The sequence below is a fragment of the Centruroides sculpturatus genome, unplaced genomic scaffold (assembly GCF_000671375.1).
Source record: "Centruroides sculpturatus isolate CEXI.00-Female unplaced genomic scaffold, Cexi_2.0 scaffold229, whole genome shotgun sequence".
NCBI classification, from domain to species: Eukaryota; Metazoa; Arthropoda; class Arachnida; order Scorpiones; family Buthidae; genus Centruroides; species Centruroides sculpturatus.
The window spans coordinates 509,412-525,337 of NW_019384527.1; the positions used below are offsets into that span (position 1 = coordinate 509,412).

At 30.4% G+C, this 15,926-nt stretch overlaps 1 protein-coding gene across 4 annotated transcripts; it reads right to left on the reverse strand.

The window, feature by feature from the left end:
- Window positions 1–257: 257 nt before the first annotated feature.
- Window positions 258–5,840, reverse strand: LOC111622895. Of its 4 annotated transcripts, none has more exons than XM_023365352.1 (6): window positions 5,677–5,840; window positions 3,395–3,485; window positions 2,648–2,872; window positions 2,208–2,399; window positions 1,692–1,836; window positions 258–1,023 (listed from the first exon to the last, which is right to left on the reverse strand). In XM_023365352.1, the coding sequence occupies exons 2-5, from the start codon at window positions 3,439–3,441 to the stop codon at window positions 1,773–1,775; spliced, it is 528 nt and encodes a 175-aa protein (XP_023221120.1). In that variant the 5' UTR covers window positions 3,442–3,485; window positions 5,677–5,840; the 3' UTR covers window positions 258–1,023; window positions 1,692–1,772. The 4 variants fall into 4 exon arrangements, 3 of the variants coding, with proteins under 3 accessions (XP_023221120.1, XP_023221119.1, XP_023221117.1); XM_023365351.1 differs by having other exon boundaries at window positions 3,395–3,544; XR_002756362.1 differs by lacking the exon at window positions 3,395–3,485.
- Window positions 5,841–15,926: the final 10,086 nt, after the last annotated feature.

Sequence of the window (15,926 nt, forward strand, 5' to 3'; positions counted from 1 at the left end):
AAAATAAATAAATAAAACCCTCGGAGTGGCAAGTGTGCCTTAGCCACTTTAACTGTTTCTCTAAAATTATCCTTTCTTAAAAGAAATGCGCTTACAAAAAAACCAGAAAAAGATTAGATCTGCAGAAACTGTTTTATTTATGCAAACATTATGTTTTTACAAATTACATAAGTTTTATTCTTTATCGAGTCATTTTTAAACAGACTTTTAATAACATTTATATAGGTCCAAACACATATTTTTATGTGTGCAAGAGCTCTCGACTATCGCTTGGATGCCTTAATTAGGCCGTAACAATTACTATTAATGTTTTACAAATATAAATATACAACAATTTATAATTGAGATTAAAATTATTAATTAATATATTAATAATCAATTAATTTATCAAACGTTTTATGTATAAAAAATTTGTTTTGCAATTAATCCTTTTACTAGTGTCTGAATAACAAATATCAATTTGTTGAGCGTGTCGTTCCAATAACAAATTAAAACACAATTCCGGAGAGTCCAAGTTCCAGGAATAACAAAAATTGGGAGTCAAATTTGAGCACAGACACAAGCCGGAAGAGTCCAAATTTCAATATAGAGAGGATTCTGAAGTCAAATTCGAGATAGACGTAATTCGGGTGAGTCCAGATTCGAGTTTAGACACCATTTATGAATCAAATTAGGGGTAGACGTAATTCGGGAGCGTCCATATTCGAGTGCAGACACCATTCATGAGTCAAATCCGGGTTTGACACAATTCGGGAGAGTCCAATTCGAGTACAGGCACAATTGAGGAGTCAAATTCGGGGTAGACGTAATTCGGGAGAGTCCAGATTCGTGAAGTAGACATAAATCGGGAGTCCAAATTCGTGTAGACCAATTCGGGTAAATGATAATTGACTAAAAGACAATAATAAGGAGACACAGCCGGGATAAAGTCAAAATTGGGAAGTCATAATCGAACTTGGCATTGACGCAATCGGGATGTCAAAATCAGGAGAAGTCATCGATGGTTTGCAGAAAAAACCATATCTAAAAGTGAATGAAAAACCAATATTTTAATTTTTACTTATAAATTGAAAATTATTTTTGCAATTTTTAGGAGCTTTTTAGATTTTATTTATTAATTTTTAAACTTTATCATTTCTTTTTGTTATTTTTTGAATATTTTTAAATGAAAACAAAATTAAGAATATTATTTCCTTCTAAAATGGAAATAAAGTTACGTGCCAAATGATATTGCTTACCGCAATTAATTGCATACTGCCACGTGTCATGTATGTATCAAATATGTCATTGTCAATTCCATTATTTTAACATGTTCCCGTCCGCGTAATCACGTAAGATTACTGGATAATTTAATTTCTACGTTCATTTATACCATTGCTTTCGCTGTGTCAAGAGATCAGCAACTTATACCCAGGATGTATTATTGTGAGTAGCCTACTTGGACAGGAATATACAGGCTATGTATGCCCGATACCCTAAAAACGTGGCTTTTTTGTAATCGCATCAAAATATAATACATTTCCACACTAATACCGTACATAAATATTTCCATTTTCTCTGTTGTCCGGCCATTAATTAATTGCGGGTTATTATGAAATTGCGGTTAGATATCGTGTCAATTTATAAACCCAGACTGTAAAATCTCCCAAGTGTTTGGTGTAGAATACAATAAAGTTGCCATACACACTTACAATTAGCCAACTCTGCCCAGATCCAGCAAATCACAGAGCAGATCTTATTGTCGAATTTGACAGTTGGAAGCAAAGAGATCCTTACTCGAACCGAACGTACTCGCATTCTCCACTTCTCGCCATTTTACACACCTTCTGCACGGATCTAAATGTAGAAAAAGAAGTATAATTATTAATCGAAAACGTATAACTCCATTTGAATTCCATTAAAACATATTGCGGCGCTGTATCGATGGGCTGTAAATGTTGGCCTACAAAGAACGAAAGTTAGATTATGAAATTTTCTACTAATTCATTGGTTCGGTGACGTTTTGAATTCAACTTTTCATCCAATCAGTAATGACACGGACGAATAGGCCGATACAGCGCCGAACAATACGGGAAAGTTATGCGATTCGCAAACATTTCCAACTCAAATCTTAATGCTATAAAAATTTTTTGGCGTAATCGATACTTGGGCTTAGCACCACACTCGATTTATTGCCAATTCAGAGGCTAAATCGTACAAAATCTTACCTCTTAACGGGTTTCCACATGCTCTTAAAGAACGACCCGACTTTCTTCAATGTATTTCTACCCCTGGAATGGCCAAGATTATCTTGCACGCAATCTTCGTGCTCTTCCGAGTCTTCGTTCTCTTTGTTGCTTCGTGGAGGAATCTCTCTATTGTTCACTCCATCATCCTCCACATCTTCGACCAATCTCTCACTAAACAAGGAAAGAAATACAATAAATATATAATTTTGGAATCGAATTACGATGAATATTTATAAATGATAACACTTGGAAAACATTTTCTTTAATTTCCCATCAGAACAAGAAACTATTAAACTTATTACTACTTATCGAAAAATTAAAACGATGATTCCTCGTATTTCTCAGAATAACCCCTCGTTAAACATCTCTTACGTATAATATACATGAGTTTATTACATACAAACAGTAATGTAATTTACCTGTTAAAACGTTGGCAGGCCGTCTGACAGATTGGTCGAACCTTCATCACAGCTTTTCTATAAGCAGGCTTGATGCTATTTTCAAAAACGTCCAAACCTTCGAAAGCACCGGTCGAGGGTTCGTACTGCTTCGAGAGGCCTTTCTTCAACTTTCTGCCTCGAAACTTAACATAATCCAAATTTTGTGGACTGGCGAATCTTCGCACATCCACATCCAATCCCTCCCTAAATATGCAAAGAGAAAATTCACAATACAATAACTATTTAATTCTACTCTCAAATTACATTAGATCCCCGTGCTTTTAAGTTTATTCGACAGAAGGAAAGGGCCTTTTATAAATCGACTAGTCTAAATCTTTTTCTGTTATTTAAAAAAAGACATATTGAATATTATAATTGACATATTGAACATATTGAAACGAAGTTGGGTTTAAAATTTTAGTAAATTTCGTCATATTAACGACCTAATCCGCAATATAAAAGAGGCCCGATTACTCATTTAAACAACAGTAAATTGAAAAGCCCTAAATTATCTTCTTAACACCAGGCCCCGAACTGTGCCTTATAAAGCCCTCTATTGCAAAGCAATACAGGAAGACACAAAAATCGTAAAGTCTCAATCTTTACATTTAATCTAATTATTCCTAATTATATATTGTAGATGGAAGTTTTTCTTTAAAGCCTTTAATTGCTAAAACCAATTTCTTATCCGAATAAATAGTAATGAAATGTAAAAATATCTCTTACCCAGGAAGATGGGGCAGGGGTCGATACTCTCTACCATCAAAAAACATCTTCGAATCGCTTTCCAAATCGCACTCTTCGTCCAAGAGCAAAACTACGCAACAACAACAACAACATCAATTGTTGAATTCGTTTGTTACGCGTTAAAAAGAGCTGGAATTTAATGAAGAATTTTGGATTTTTTAAAATTATAATTTCAGAATCTGACGCGTGTATAATAAAGATTAAAAAGCCACGTCACTCCGGTGTGGGGATAGGAGTTAGAATAGAGACGGTTCGAAAAATGCATGTGGTGGTGCTGACGTCATGGCGGTATAAATATCAAAATGCCTTTATTATTCGGCTTTTTTAAAGCCGTCGTAATAGGCGATGTTTCGAAAAAGAGTGTGTTTTCGACATCGTAGTAAATTGCGATTCTTGCACATATTTTCAGTCTCGCGATCCTCATTTGCGGCCTGCGTAAACAGTAGCGTAGAGTAGGGGGGCGGCAAAATTACTTTTTAGGGGCGGCAAAATTTGACAATAAATAATAATAATATCTTGTAAAAATTTGAACCATTTCATTACATATTTTTGTTGCACCTACGATTCGGACCGATTGAAATGAGCACGGAATTTTTCATTACTTATTCTATGACGAAACCGAATTCTAGTCTTCTAAATTGAGATACTCAAATAAGGGGGCGGCGAAATTTTCCTCCGCCTTGGGTGACTGACACCCACGCTACGCTACTGGTCGTTGATGATCCCCGAAACAATGGTATTAACTTGTTAACTGTTCGAATCAATTCTTTGTTCGTCCTCGGACAGAAAACGAACTTCGCCTTGTTATAGATTCACATAAAATAATTCTAATACTATTAAACATTTGCCTTTATTGCCGTTATTTGTTTTTACAACAACAAAAGAGTCGTAAACAATATGTCAGGTCTTATCATACACTAGCAAGCAAATATCTAAAACTCTTATTAACGCAAAACGCTATAATTTAAATACTACAATTATCAATATTACGATTAACTAAAATGCATTTCTGAATTTTAATTCTTTCTTCAGTTTGAATATTGTTACACATAAAACCAATTTACTTTTTAAAAATTCAGCAAGGAGTTGCTTAACTTTCCCGTTAACTACATTTAAAACTGCGTGTGACGCCAACTATTATGTTACTTTTAGTATTTAACAATAAGCCATTAATTTCTTTTTGTACAGATAACTTATCAAACAGCCGAATACAGTACTGTAAATGTGGTCAATGCAGTTCATGGGGTTACAGTATAAGCGAATTTGACATGGTAATAATCAATAAGAATACGATAGCTAAAAAGCTTGACATGGAGCGACTAAAATGGTGATACTGAGGTATATTGTACACCTTCGTGCATGTATTAAAGTTCAATACAGATGGGAAAAGGTCAAGATTCGATAGGGAGTCTGTATATGATCCTTTGGAAGAGATAGTTAAAGTTCTGTGAATTTCGAGAAGTAAAAAATGCATAAAGCGTTTTCACAACAACATCTGTGAAACAACACCCCTTAAACCACTGTGTAGCGTAATATATTGTCAAGATGTTCACAGTGCAATTGTAAAGTTGTCATCAGCCAAGCGTACGGGTTTTTTAAACATTTGATGGTTAATAGTTTTATCGTTTTGTATGTGCCAGTCTTGTAATATGTTTGTTTGCTTGTTAAGTTACGGCAACGCAGCACTTGCCTAGAGAGAGGCCTTCCGGAAGGTCTCTTTAAACGTAACTGGTCCCTATTCAGGCGTTACAGAGATGGAAAAATCCAGGAAAACTCCACGCGGCCAGCCCTACCTGGCGAACCCACGACCGAACTCCCGTGTTCAGTGAAAGGAACTGGTGGGCGCGAGTCTTCTAATAAATTGTTTAGGACAATTTTTTGCCGTATATTTAACAAATGCTCACTTGACTGATGAAGACCATTATTACTGGCGTTGAAATGCATTTTACAAGATATATAAAACATTAATAGTTTCGTTTGTATTGTAATAATATTCTACGTATGTGTAATAAAATATATTTGTTTTAAATATGTTATGATACTTTTTTAATACTTTAAATTATTATAAAATGGGAGAAAGCTTAATTTCGAAGTTAGACATATGTTTGACCAAAAAAAAAACAATAAATGCTAATAACGAGTAAAATCTTTATTAAAGAACTCCAGACATTATTCATTGCAGCCGACCTAGGCTAGTTTGAAAATACCGTCACTGTATTTAGTCACGATGCCACGAACATTGCCAGATATTTTGAACTTACCTTTCTCGTTGGAATCGATTGCAGCTAAAGACGAGTCTTGTCGTTCATCTTAGTCATTTTTAGAAAAGCTAGAATTGGGATTTATAAGATTCCCAAAGAATACTCAAACATTTAACATAATGGATGCTGTGAAAACGCGATCCATTTTTATTAGCTCTTGTGTTCCTTCTAACACGTCAGCAGGAAGTCAAATATTTCACATATCCGCTAGCAGATAGCATGCACTACGCTGTATAACGGAAAACGTGGGTACTGTAACTAAATTTAATTCACTATAGGCCTAATATAAAAATTTATATAAATTTTCTTATAATAAATTTATGAAATCTGCCGCTGACATTATTTAGTTATTATTTAANTTAACTGTTCGAATCAATTCTTTGTTCGTCCTCGGACAGAAAACGAACTTCGCCTTGTTATAGATTCACATAAAATAATTCTAATACTATTAAACATTTGCCTTTATTGCCGTTATTTGTTTTTACAACAACAAAAGAGTCGTAAACAATATGTCAGGTCTTATCATACACTAGCAAGCAAATATCTAAAACTCTTATTAACGCAAAACGCTATAATTTAAATACTACAATTATCAATATTACGATTAACTAAAATGCATTTCTGAATTTTAATTCTTTCTTCAGTTTGAATATTGTTACACATAAAACCAATTTACTTTTTAAAAATTCAGCAAGGAGTTGCTTAACTTTCCCGTTAACTACATTTAAAACTGCGTGTGACGCCAACTATTATGTTACTTTTAGTATTTAACAATAAGCCATTAATTTCTTTTTGTACAGATAACTTATCAAACAGCCGAATACAGTACTGTAAATGTGGTCAATGCAGTTCATGGGGTTACAGTATAAGCGAATTTGACATGGTAATAATCAATAAGAATACGATAGCTAAAAAGCTTGACATGGAGCGACTAAAATGGTGATACTGAGGTATATTGTACACCTTCGTGCATGTATTAAAGTTCAATACAGATGGGAAAAGGTCAAGATTCGATAGGGAGTCTGTATATGATCCTTTGGAAGAGATAGTTAAAGTTCTGTGAATTTCGAGAAGTAAAAAATGCATAAAGCGTTTTCACAACAACATCTGTGAAACAACACCCCTTAAACCACTGTGTAGCGTAATATATTGTCAAGATGTTCACAGTGCAATTGTAAAGTTGTCATCAGCCAAGCGTACGGGTTTTTTAAACATTTGATGGTTAATAGTTTTATCGTTTTGTATGTGCCAGTCTTGTAATATGTTTGTTTGCTTGTTAAGTTACGGCAACGCAGCACTTGCCTAGAGAGAGGCCTTCCGGAAGGTCTCTTTAAACGTAACTGGTCCCTATTCAGGCGTTACAGAGATGGAAAAATCCAGGAAAACTCCACGCGGCCAGCCCTACCTGGCGAACCCACGACCGAACTCCCGTGTTCAGTGAAAGGAACTGGTGGGCGCGAGTCTTCTAATAAATTGTTTAGGACAATTTTTTGCCGTATATTTAACAAATGCTCACTTGACTGATGAAGACCATTATTACTGGCGTTGAAATGCATTTTACAAGATATATAAAACATTAATAGTTTCGTTTGTATTGTAATAATATTCTACGTATGTGTAATAAAATATATTTGTTTTAAATATGTTATGATACTTTTTTAATACTTTAAATTATTATAAAATGGGAGAAAGCTTAATTTCGAAGTTAGACATATGTTTGACCAAAAAAAAAACAATAAATGCTAATAACGAGTAAAATCTTTATTAAAGAACTCCAGACATTATTCATTGCAGCCGACCTAGGCTAGTTTGAAAATACCGTCACTGTATTTAGTCACGATGCCACGAACATTGCCAGATATTTTGAACTTACCTTTCTCGTTGGAATCGATTGCAGCTAAAGACGAGTCTTGTCGTTCATCTTAGTCATTTTTAGAAAAGCTAGAATTGGGATTTATAAGATTCCCAAAGAATACTCAAACATTTAACATAATGGATGCTGTGAAAACGCGATCCATTTTTATTAGCTCTTGTGTTCCTTCTAACACGTCAGCAGGAAGTCAAATATTTCACATATCCGCTAGCAGATAGCATGCACTACGCTGTATAACGGAAAACGTGGGTACTGTAACTAAATTTAATTCACTATAGGCCTAATATAAAAATTTATATAAATTTTCTTATAATAAATTTATGAAATCTGCCGCTGACATTATTTAGTTATTATTTAAACGAACATAGCCAATTTTACTTTTCACTATTTCTGTGCGATTTTAGAGGACCAATGCCATCGGCGCTCAGTAAAATATTGAAGTCCTCCCAAAATTTCACCTAACGTTTGCAGTGAATGAGATACGAAATTTTCGACATATCATTTGAAAAATTAATCGTTAGTTCTAGATTCCATATTAATTAACCACTCAACGCTTGGCAACAACAGTTGCACTCGGAATGTTGGCTTCGATAGCGTGGCGAATGATCCGGTGATGGCATTGTGGATAACACTGGACACTGTCTCATAGCGTAAGCATTTCGTCTCCCCATCACTGAAAACTTGATTTCAACTCGGACGATGTAGCGTCTTCTTGACTGTAGTTATATGGCTTTTTCCTTACTGGACGAATGCCAGCGTAGCCGCTACGAACCAGCTGATATCGCGCTGGTTAGTTCTGCAGGCAGACAAATCGCTGAACTGCAAGCCCTAATCTGCAACAACATTGTGGAAGAAAGGAGTTAGGCGGAAGCGAAGCTCTTGACGAAAATTCGCAAACGTTATATTTGTTCAGTCGATAGCTCAGCTGGTAGAACGGTGGACTGTAGTGGCATCATAGGTCGGTGGTTCAAATCCGCCTCGACGGAGGTGATTGTTTTTTTCAGGTCAAAATATATAAGAACCGATTTTTCAACTTCGCGATTCGACGTGTTTAGAGAACACGCGGTTGGATAAACTCGCCCGTAAGAGTTCATACAATTTTTTATTTCATTTTTCTCAGTGCAGATATCGCGATCGAAGGCACAATTCGCCATTTCGCGCAGAATTTAAAGAAAAATTGTAACTAACAGTTGTACTTTCGTGCGCTGTAATTGCTTTCACGAAAGTATCCGTTCCTCTCGGCCGACATAAATTTGAAGATTTTCAGGTTGAAAGAACTGACAGCGCCCGAGATGCGTCTTCTGGAAATGCCTAAAGAGAATAATAAACATTTGAACCGAAATAGCGTAAAACTGACACACCTGCGTTTGGGTATGCACATACGATCAACTAGGATGAAAGAACAGGTGGAAGTTCGGTTTCGTGCGTCATTTATCAACAGTCTTTTATTGTTATCACTAAAAACCAATATTGGATATCTTGTATATATAAACGTGCAAGATTTTCGCAGAACTTTCGTCATTGTTGTGTGGAACATGTTTAATTTTGTAAACTTTGTGATCTTCTGATATTGATATTTTTTTATGTTGAATGAGTGAATAAACCGTAATTAATAATAATTTTTAAATTTTGCAATGATTTTAGTTAATGGCATTTACTTGAAGTACATTCTAAATTTCGAAAATAAAATCGATCGTTTAGACTCGAGTTTGAAATCTAAGTTGGCGGGAGTTTAAGCGAAAACGTTTGGCGGAAGATGGCAGCATGGAGTTCGTCCCTCTAGTTTCAAGGCCATCAGGGGAGGAATCACTAATGATTAAATTACGATATAACTTTACAATGGCGCACTCAGGATTTAATTCTGGGGAACCGATTTATACGGATAGAATATTTTTTAATTAATGCCTATACAGTAAAATTCCTATATTATGTAACCGCTAATTAATAAGTATTAGAGAAATAGAAGACATGACACAATATAAATAAAAAAGTAATAGTAATTAGAAAAGGATTTTAGTGTATTTTTTCCTTTTTTTGTTGGACGTGAAAGGGCCCCTTGGTTTTCTATAAGTGCGCCACTGTACTGTACTTCTGTAATGTAAATATTACAAATTTTTGGACTATAAAAACAACTTTGAAAAGTTTTTCTAACTCATTCATCTACTTTACAATAAATAAACATTCAAGTGATAATCAGTTTTATTTATTTTAATGCAAATTTTGAATTTTATCGAATTATAACAATAGTTTATATAAAAAATATATAACGGTATTATTATATTTACAAATAGAAAAAAATCATTATTTATTTTTCATTGTCTCAAACATCATTTAACAACTTTGTTGTAATTAACTTTGTATAGAAAAATAAATTCGGATATATTTTTAGAAATTCATTTAATATAATGATTTTATAATCCATTATAAAAATTTTCTTGCAATAAATTATTAAATGGATTTTGTATTATTTCCGTTAAATCTTATTTAATGGATTTCTGTATACTGAAAAATTGTAAAAATAAATATAAATGTGATAAATAAGGAATAATGGAAGAATATACAACTAAAAGCTGAATTCGATTTTATTTGGTAAAATCAAATTGGAAGCTGAAGCGATCCAATTCTAATAAAATAAAATTTAAAAAATTCAATTTGTCTATTTTGGTCTTAGAATTTATTTTCAATCACGACACGAGATGGCGCTAAGAGAGTGAAAATTTTGAAAAAAAAAAATTTAATTTAATTTAATTTTCAAATTTTTAAACAATTAAAATTCTTTTTAACTCAAATATGATGAATTTAATAAAATTTTCGTAAAATTAAAAACTATATTTTATCGATCATGAAAAATATATATAAAAATTTCGTTAATTAGTGAAAAAAATTTGAATTAATTTAGTAATTGTCGTTTAGCGTATTGATCTTTAAATATTTAAACACATTGATGACATCATCAATTTACCCGATGACGCAATTATATTATTGCGATTGCGCATAAAAGTAAATACTGTATTTAAAATTAATATTTTAAATCGCGTAAATTTCTGCTTAGTTTTGATTTTATTTAAAGTCTTTCTTTTAATTTTTTTTTTTATTTTTTGATAAGTTTGAATATATATTTAATGGAAAATATTTAAATTTTCTTTTAATTTTATCTTTATATATCTTAAGGAATGTTTCGTGCTAGTAATAAAAGAAACTGTGCATTGTAGACAAGCATATCTTTCTTTATAATAAAATTATTTAGCGATTTGTATCTGTCGTCATAACTCCCACGTGCATCCACCCAGAAAAGAAAAATGACGAAGAATCGAAACAGAAACTTATACTTTTTTGTCCATATTCAACTTTTAAAAATACGATAATAGTTGATAATTCCCGTAAAGTTGACATTAAGTTAAATTTATTTGATAGGAAAATTGTATGAGAATATATTTTTGCCCGTAACAGAATTATTTTGCCATTTATATACGTCAGTTCGGATATTTTACTCCCAACGACATCCTCCCAAAGCGGTATAACTCGGATTTTCATCCAAATGTGACGTATACTTTTAGCCAATTTTTTTTTCTCTCCAATACTTAGAAAAATACTTAAACTTTATCCGGATTGCGTTATTTTTTCTTTTCTATTTTGTCCACACAATATATGGGCAGCAATTAATGCCGTCCGAGTTACTGGGAGGAGCATCTGTCGTCGTCCGAACCACCACTCGATATCTCGGGTCGCGTGTCAGTAACGTACGTCCCGTGCCGTAGGACGACCCTAGGATGTCGGTGTGCGCCGTCTGGGTGAGTTATGAAACCCGATTCCCTTCATATTTTTAAATATTTTCGTTATCGCGTGGCGTAATATTTAAATAATTAATTTTTTAGTAAGTTTCTTTACAAAATATAACACAATCGTCGATGTTCGTTCCGCATTTATATATTTTCTGTTCGTTTTCGTCATCCCCGACGGTTCTCTTATGACGTCGCACGCGTCAATTCTGGGGTGGGCCGTAGTCATGAAGATAATTGACGCCGCCATTTTTGACGAAGACTGACATAAGGTAAGCTGCCAGTCAAACGAAGTTAATCTATTGACACATACTGAGTATCTTTGTGTCGTTTTGATGCACTTAAACCACTCCAATGCAAATTTAACTTACTATATACGTGGATGGAAATGGATTGAACATCGATCTCGTGACCAACGATTTAGAAATATCGTCTGCTTTTTTTTTTTCTTTTTCTTTTTTATATATAGAGATCGTTTGATAAAAAGTTTTGTTCCGATTGATAGTATTTAACGATTAATCGGTCGATTAATCGTAAAATAAACGTATTTTCTATCGAATGCAATCTTTTGCTTATTTATATTTTAAAGATCGTTATGTTGTATGGAGTTATGCAAACAGAATACGAACAGTTGATGATGCGTGTTTGAACCGAAAATACAAACGATTTCTTTGATCAGACTATAAACACTAGCCGATTACGTCTGTTAGTTTTTAAAATAATACCGTTTAAAATACTCTTCTCGAGCATCTTGTCAGCGGTTTCTTCTAATTAACTTAATATATATATTCTAGGAAGAGTTTCAAGAAAAATATCATGCAATAACTTCTGTAGAAATACTTTTTTATTTTAATTTATCTTCATTAAGCAACACAATCTGTGATTTTTTTTTTATTTTCCTGTTTTAATTCAGAAGTTTAAACTTTTAGATACTAGAACTTGTTTAATTCTTATTTATTAAGTGTTAAACATTAAATCTGTATTCAGATTTATTTTATTTTTTAAAATGTTAAGGTTAAGAACATGTTCTATTGGTTATAACAAAAGGAGAAAGAAGAAAATTTTAAATATGGATTTATGTTTTCAAAAAGAATACCGGTATTATTATAAGATAAATATTGAAAGCAATTTTACGAAGCGATTGATTTCGTTTCGAGAAATAAATGGTCTGCCGTAGATCATTTTATAAGCGACCCATTTTTTTTTTTTTTTTTAAATCAATATTTAGTGAATATCCATTGATAAAATTCTATAAGCTATCATTATGCAATTTGCTAAGTAGAAGTAAAAAAATTTTAAATATAATTTACATGATTTATGAAATTATATATATTTTGACAAATCTAAATATGATTTTGCATTTATTAAACAATTCCCCATCTGTAGAATAAGCATGATATAACATAAAGCATTGTATATGTTATGTTTATAATTATAAGTAGTCTGTATAGTACCCTTGTGGGGGAAATAGATCAAATGAGTGATATATGAGATGATGTGATATAACAGATATATCTATTCACTTATTTTGTCTATTTTCATGCCAACTTGCTTTTTTTTTTTTTTTTGTGGGTTGTATTTCATACAATGGTAGTTTCAAGATCAATGATTGGTAATATTTGTTTATCAGTAGAATTTCAATCGCAGCTAATACTGTATTTTAAAAATTGGCTAAAACATTTTTATATTTGGAAGATGGAAAAAAGCACTATATACAAAAGAGTGATTATAATGAGAAATTACTATATTATTTAATGTTTTGATTAAATTTAAAGTTTTGTGTAACCAACTTTTTCAATGAAAAATACTTTTATTGGAGTATTAAACAAGAAATTATTATATATCCAAATGTTTGCAAGAATATCTATCTTTCATATTCTTGACACTAATTTTCAATGATAACAAAATATATTTATTTATTTACAAATTTTCTCAATAGTTCAGTTTAATACTTTGATGATTTAATGTATTTTAATATCTTTTAAAATGAATCGATTAAAAACGTAGATTTTTATACACTAATAGAATGAAGCATTTTACGTGAAAAAATTTTGAACGTAATTTGAAGTTTTTGAGAAATTTGATGTAAATATTTGTTGATAGATTAAGATTTTTTAACAAAATTTTATTAAATCTTTTTTGCTAATTAATTTCAAATAAAATTATTCAAAATATGAAATTTTTTAATTTAAATATAATTAATTTAATTGCTTAAATATTTAAAGTTTTATATATAAATAAGAATTATTAAAGTAAATCCATGTTGAGTTTTATTATTACAAACTTTACACTTAATATTTATTTTCAATTCATATTATTTTTTGAAAATCATAAATGCAATTTTAATTTTATATAGGAGTATGAAAAATAACCAGTTTTTGCTATGAAGTAATTTTTAATAAAAATGTAGTCTATGGTGTTTTTAAAATGAGGTCTGTTTCATCCCTAATAAAAGTATCTAAGCTGTTAATAAATAATAAATATTAGATCAATATTAATAGTAATTTATCTAATTTTAAGAAACAGCCTCTTCAGAAGAAAACATCAACTGATATAACAAAGTCAAAGGTCAAATTTTACAACTTAGTTTTTTATTATATAATTTCAATATGAAGCAAGATTTTGTATTCTTATAAAGTCATAATAATTCATAGGTTTGGATATTTTGAAATATAAATATTATGAAGTTTGATAGAACATGACAACTGTTACTGAATTTAATCCGTAATAAAATAGCAGTGTTATTTATAATAAATAGAAAAAGTGAAATGTAGCAGCTAAATAAAATTTAAAATATTTATATAGAAAGTTATGCCTTGTTGAATAGAATTAAAAATATTGACTTAAATTTTTAAAATTGACAGGTAATTAGATTAACTTGATAGATTTAAATTGTAGAATAATAGTGACATTACAATTAGATATTTGGCTGAAAAAGAAAGAATTTTAAAAATTAATTTTAAAATATTACCATATTTGCAAAATTAACATAATTATAGATATTAGATTAAAATTTTTATTATTAGAAATTATAAGATATAATTATTTGAATACTTACTTATTTTAATATTATTAATTGTGGGACGGAAAATTTGTTTCTATGCTACATTTCAAAAAAACTATAGAAAATTGTCAATACATTAAATTTTAACTGTTGAGATGCAGTTTTGAAAACTTAAGACTACTGATCTTTCAAAAAGACAAGAGTTTTAATTATATCTTACTTGGAATAATTGTAAGAAGTATTATTTTAAACAAAGGTATTTTGTTTAAAATGTTTGGTAAGACTATACCATTACAGTTAGATTTAATTGGTTATATTATCTATTTATAACTAGTACTTTAATACAAAGTTTATTAACTGGTAGTTTTCTGAATACTCTAGTTCATAAATTTTTTACTTAAATCTTTTAAATATTATTAAGATGTTAAGTTAAAATTTTTTAAGAAATAGTTTATTGCTAATATAGTAATATAATTGACAAATTACTTGTTTATTATTTAACTTTTTGTGTTGTTTTAAATTAATTTATTAAGTAATACATAATCAATGAGCAAATATGCTAAATTTTTAAGGATTTAGTGAAGAAAAATATAGAAAAAATTTCATAACATTGCATGTAAGTTATTTTATATAAAATGAGTTACATTGTAATCGATTTTGATTATCTCATAAAACATATTTTGTTGAAAATCTAATAAAAATCAACAATCTTTTAAAAATTGATATAATATCAACATTGTATATGTTTCATATTAATGGAACAGAATGTTTTGAATTTCATACATAAAAGAGGATATTTTATTGCATGCTACATGAACTATTATAGTTATTGATTTTAATTAGATTAGTCTAAGAGTGATTTGATATTATTATTTTCTATTGATTTTTACCAAACTAATTTCAGCAAAGTATTTTAAAAATTTGTTTATTTATTTATTCTGTAATTAATATAACATATTGATTATATATTGTTTGGATTACTTATGGTATTATTTTTCTTCATGAAAATATATATTTCTCTCTGATTTTTATTGAAAAAGTTTTCTTGAAACCATATGATGGCTTGAGAAACAGTTATATTTATTTTATAAACTGTTTTTTTGTGTGCTTAATAGAATTTAAAAAAAGTTTATAAAATTAATAATTTTTAAAAAGATGATTTCCAAAACATACATCAAATTGAAATCAAAAGTATTCTATAAAATTTCACTGATTTTGGACTAATGGCTAGTTTTATTTCATTAATTCATATTTTGAGTGTATTTTAATTTTACAGAAATATTTCTTTGAGGTGATTGAATAATTGTATGCATTATATTTTTGAAAAAAAAAAAATTTCAACTATGTGCCTAAAATATGTTTATGTACAAAGAATTGTTATCTCTTACTTGACAAACAAAATTGACATTTATGAAATTATGATATTTCCAATATTAATATACAGAACTGAGAGCTCAACATGAGGAAATTCTTAAAAATTAGAATATGAAGAAAGTGAGATAATTTGAATGTGTTATATAAATGGACAAAATTTAAATTCTGTAAGATTGGAAACTGTCTTAAAAATTATTCTCTTTAATAACTTCATCAGGCT

Coding starts and splice junctions, on each gene's coding strand:
- LOC111622895 (XM_023365352.1), bottom strand. CDS start 3,441: ATGTTTTTTGATGGTAGAGAGTATCGACCCCTGCCCCATCTTCCTGG. Junction 2,873..3,394: donor CCCCTGCCCCATCTTCCTGG/GTAAGAGATATT, acceptor TTGCATATTTAG/GGAGGGATTGGATGTGGATG. Junction 1,837..2,207: donor ATGTGGAAACCCGTTAAGAG/GTAAGATTTTGT, acceptor TTCTACATTTAG/ATCCGTGCAGAAGGTGTGTA.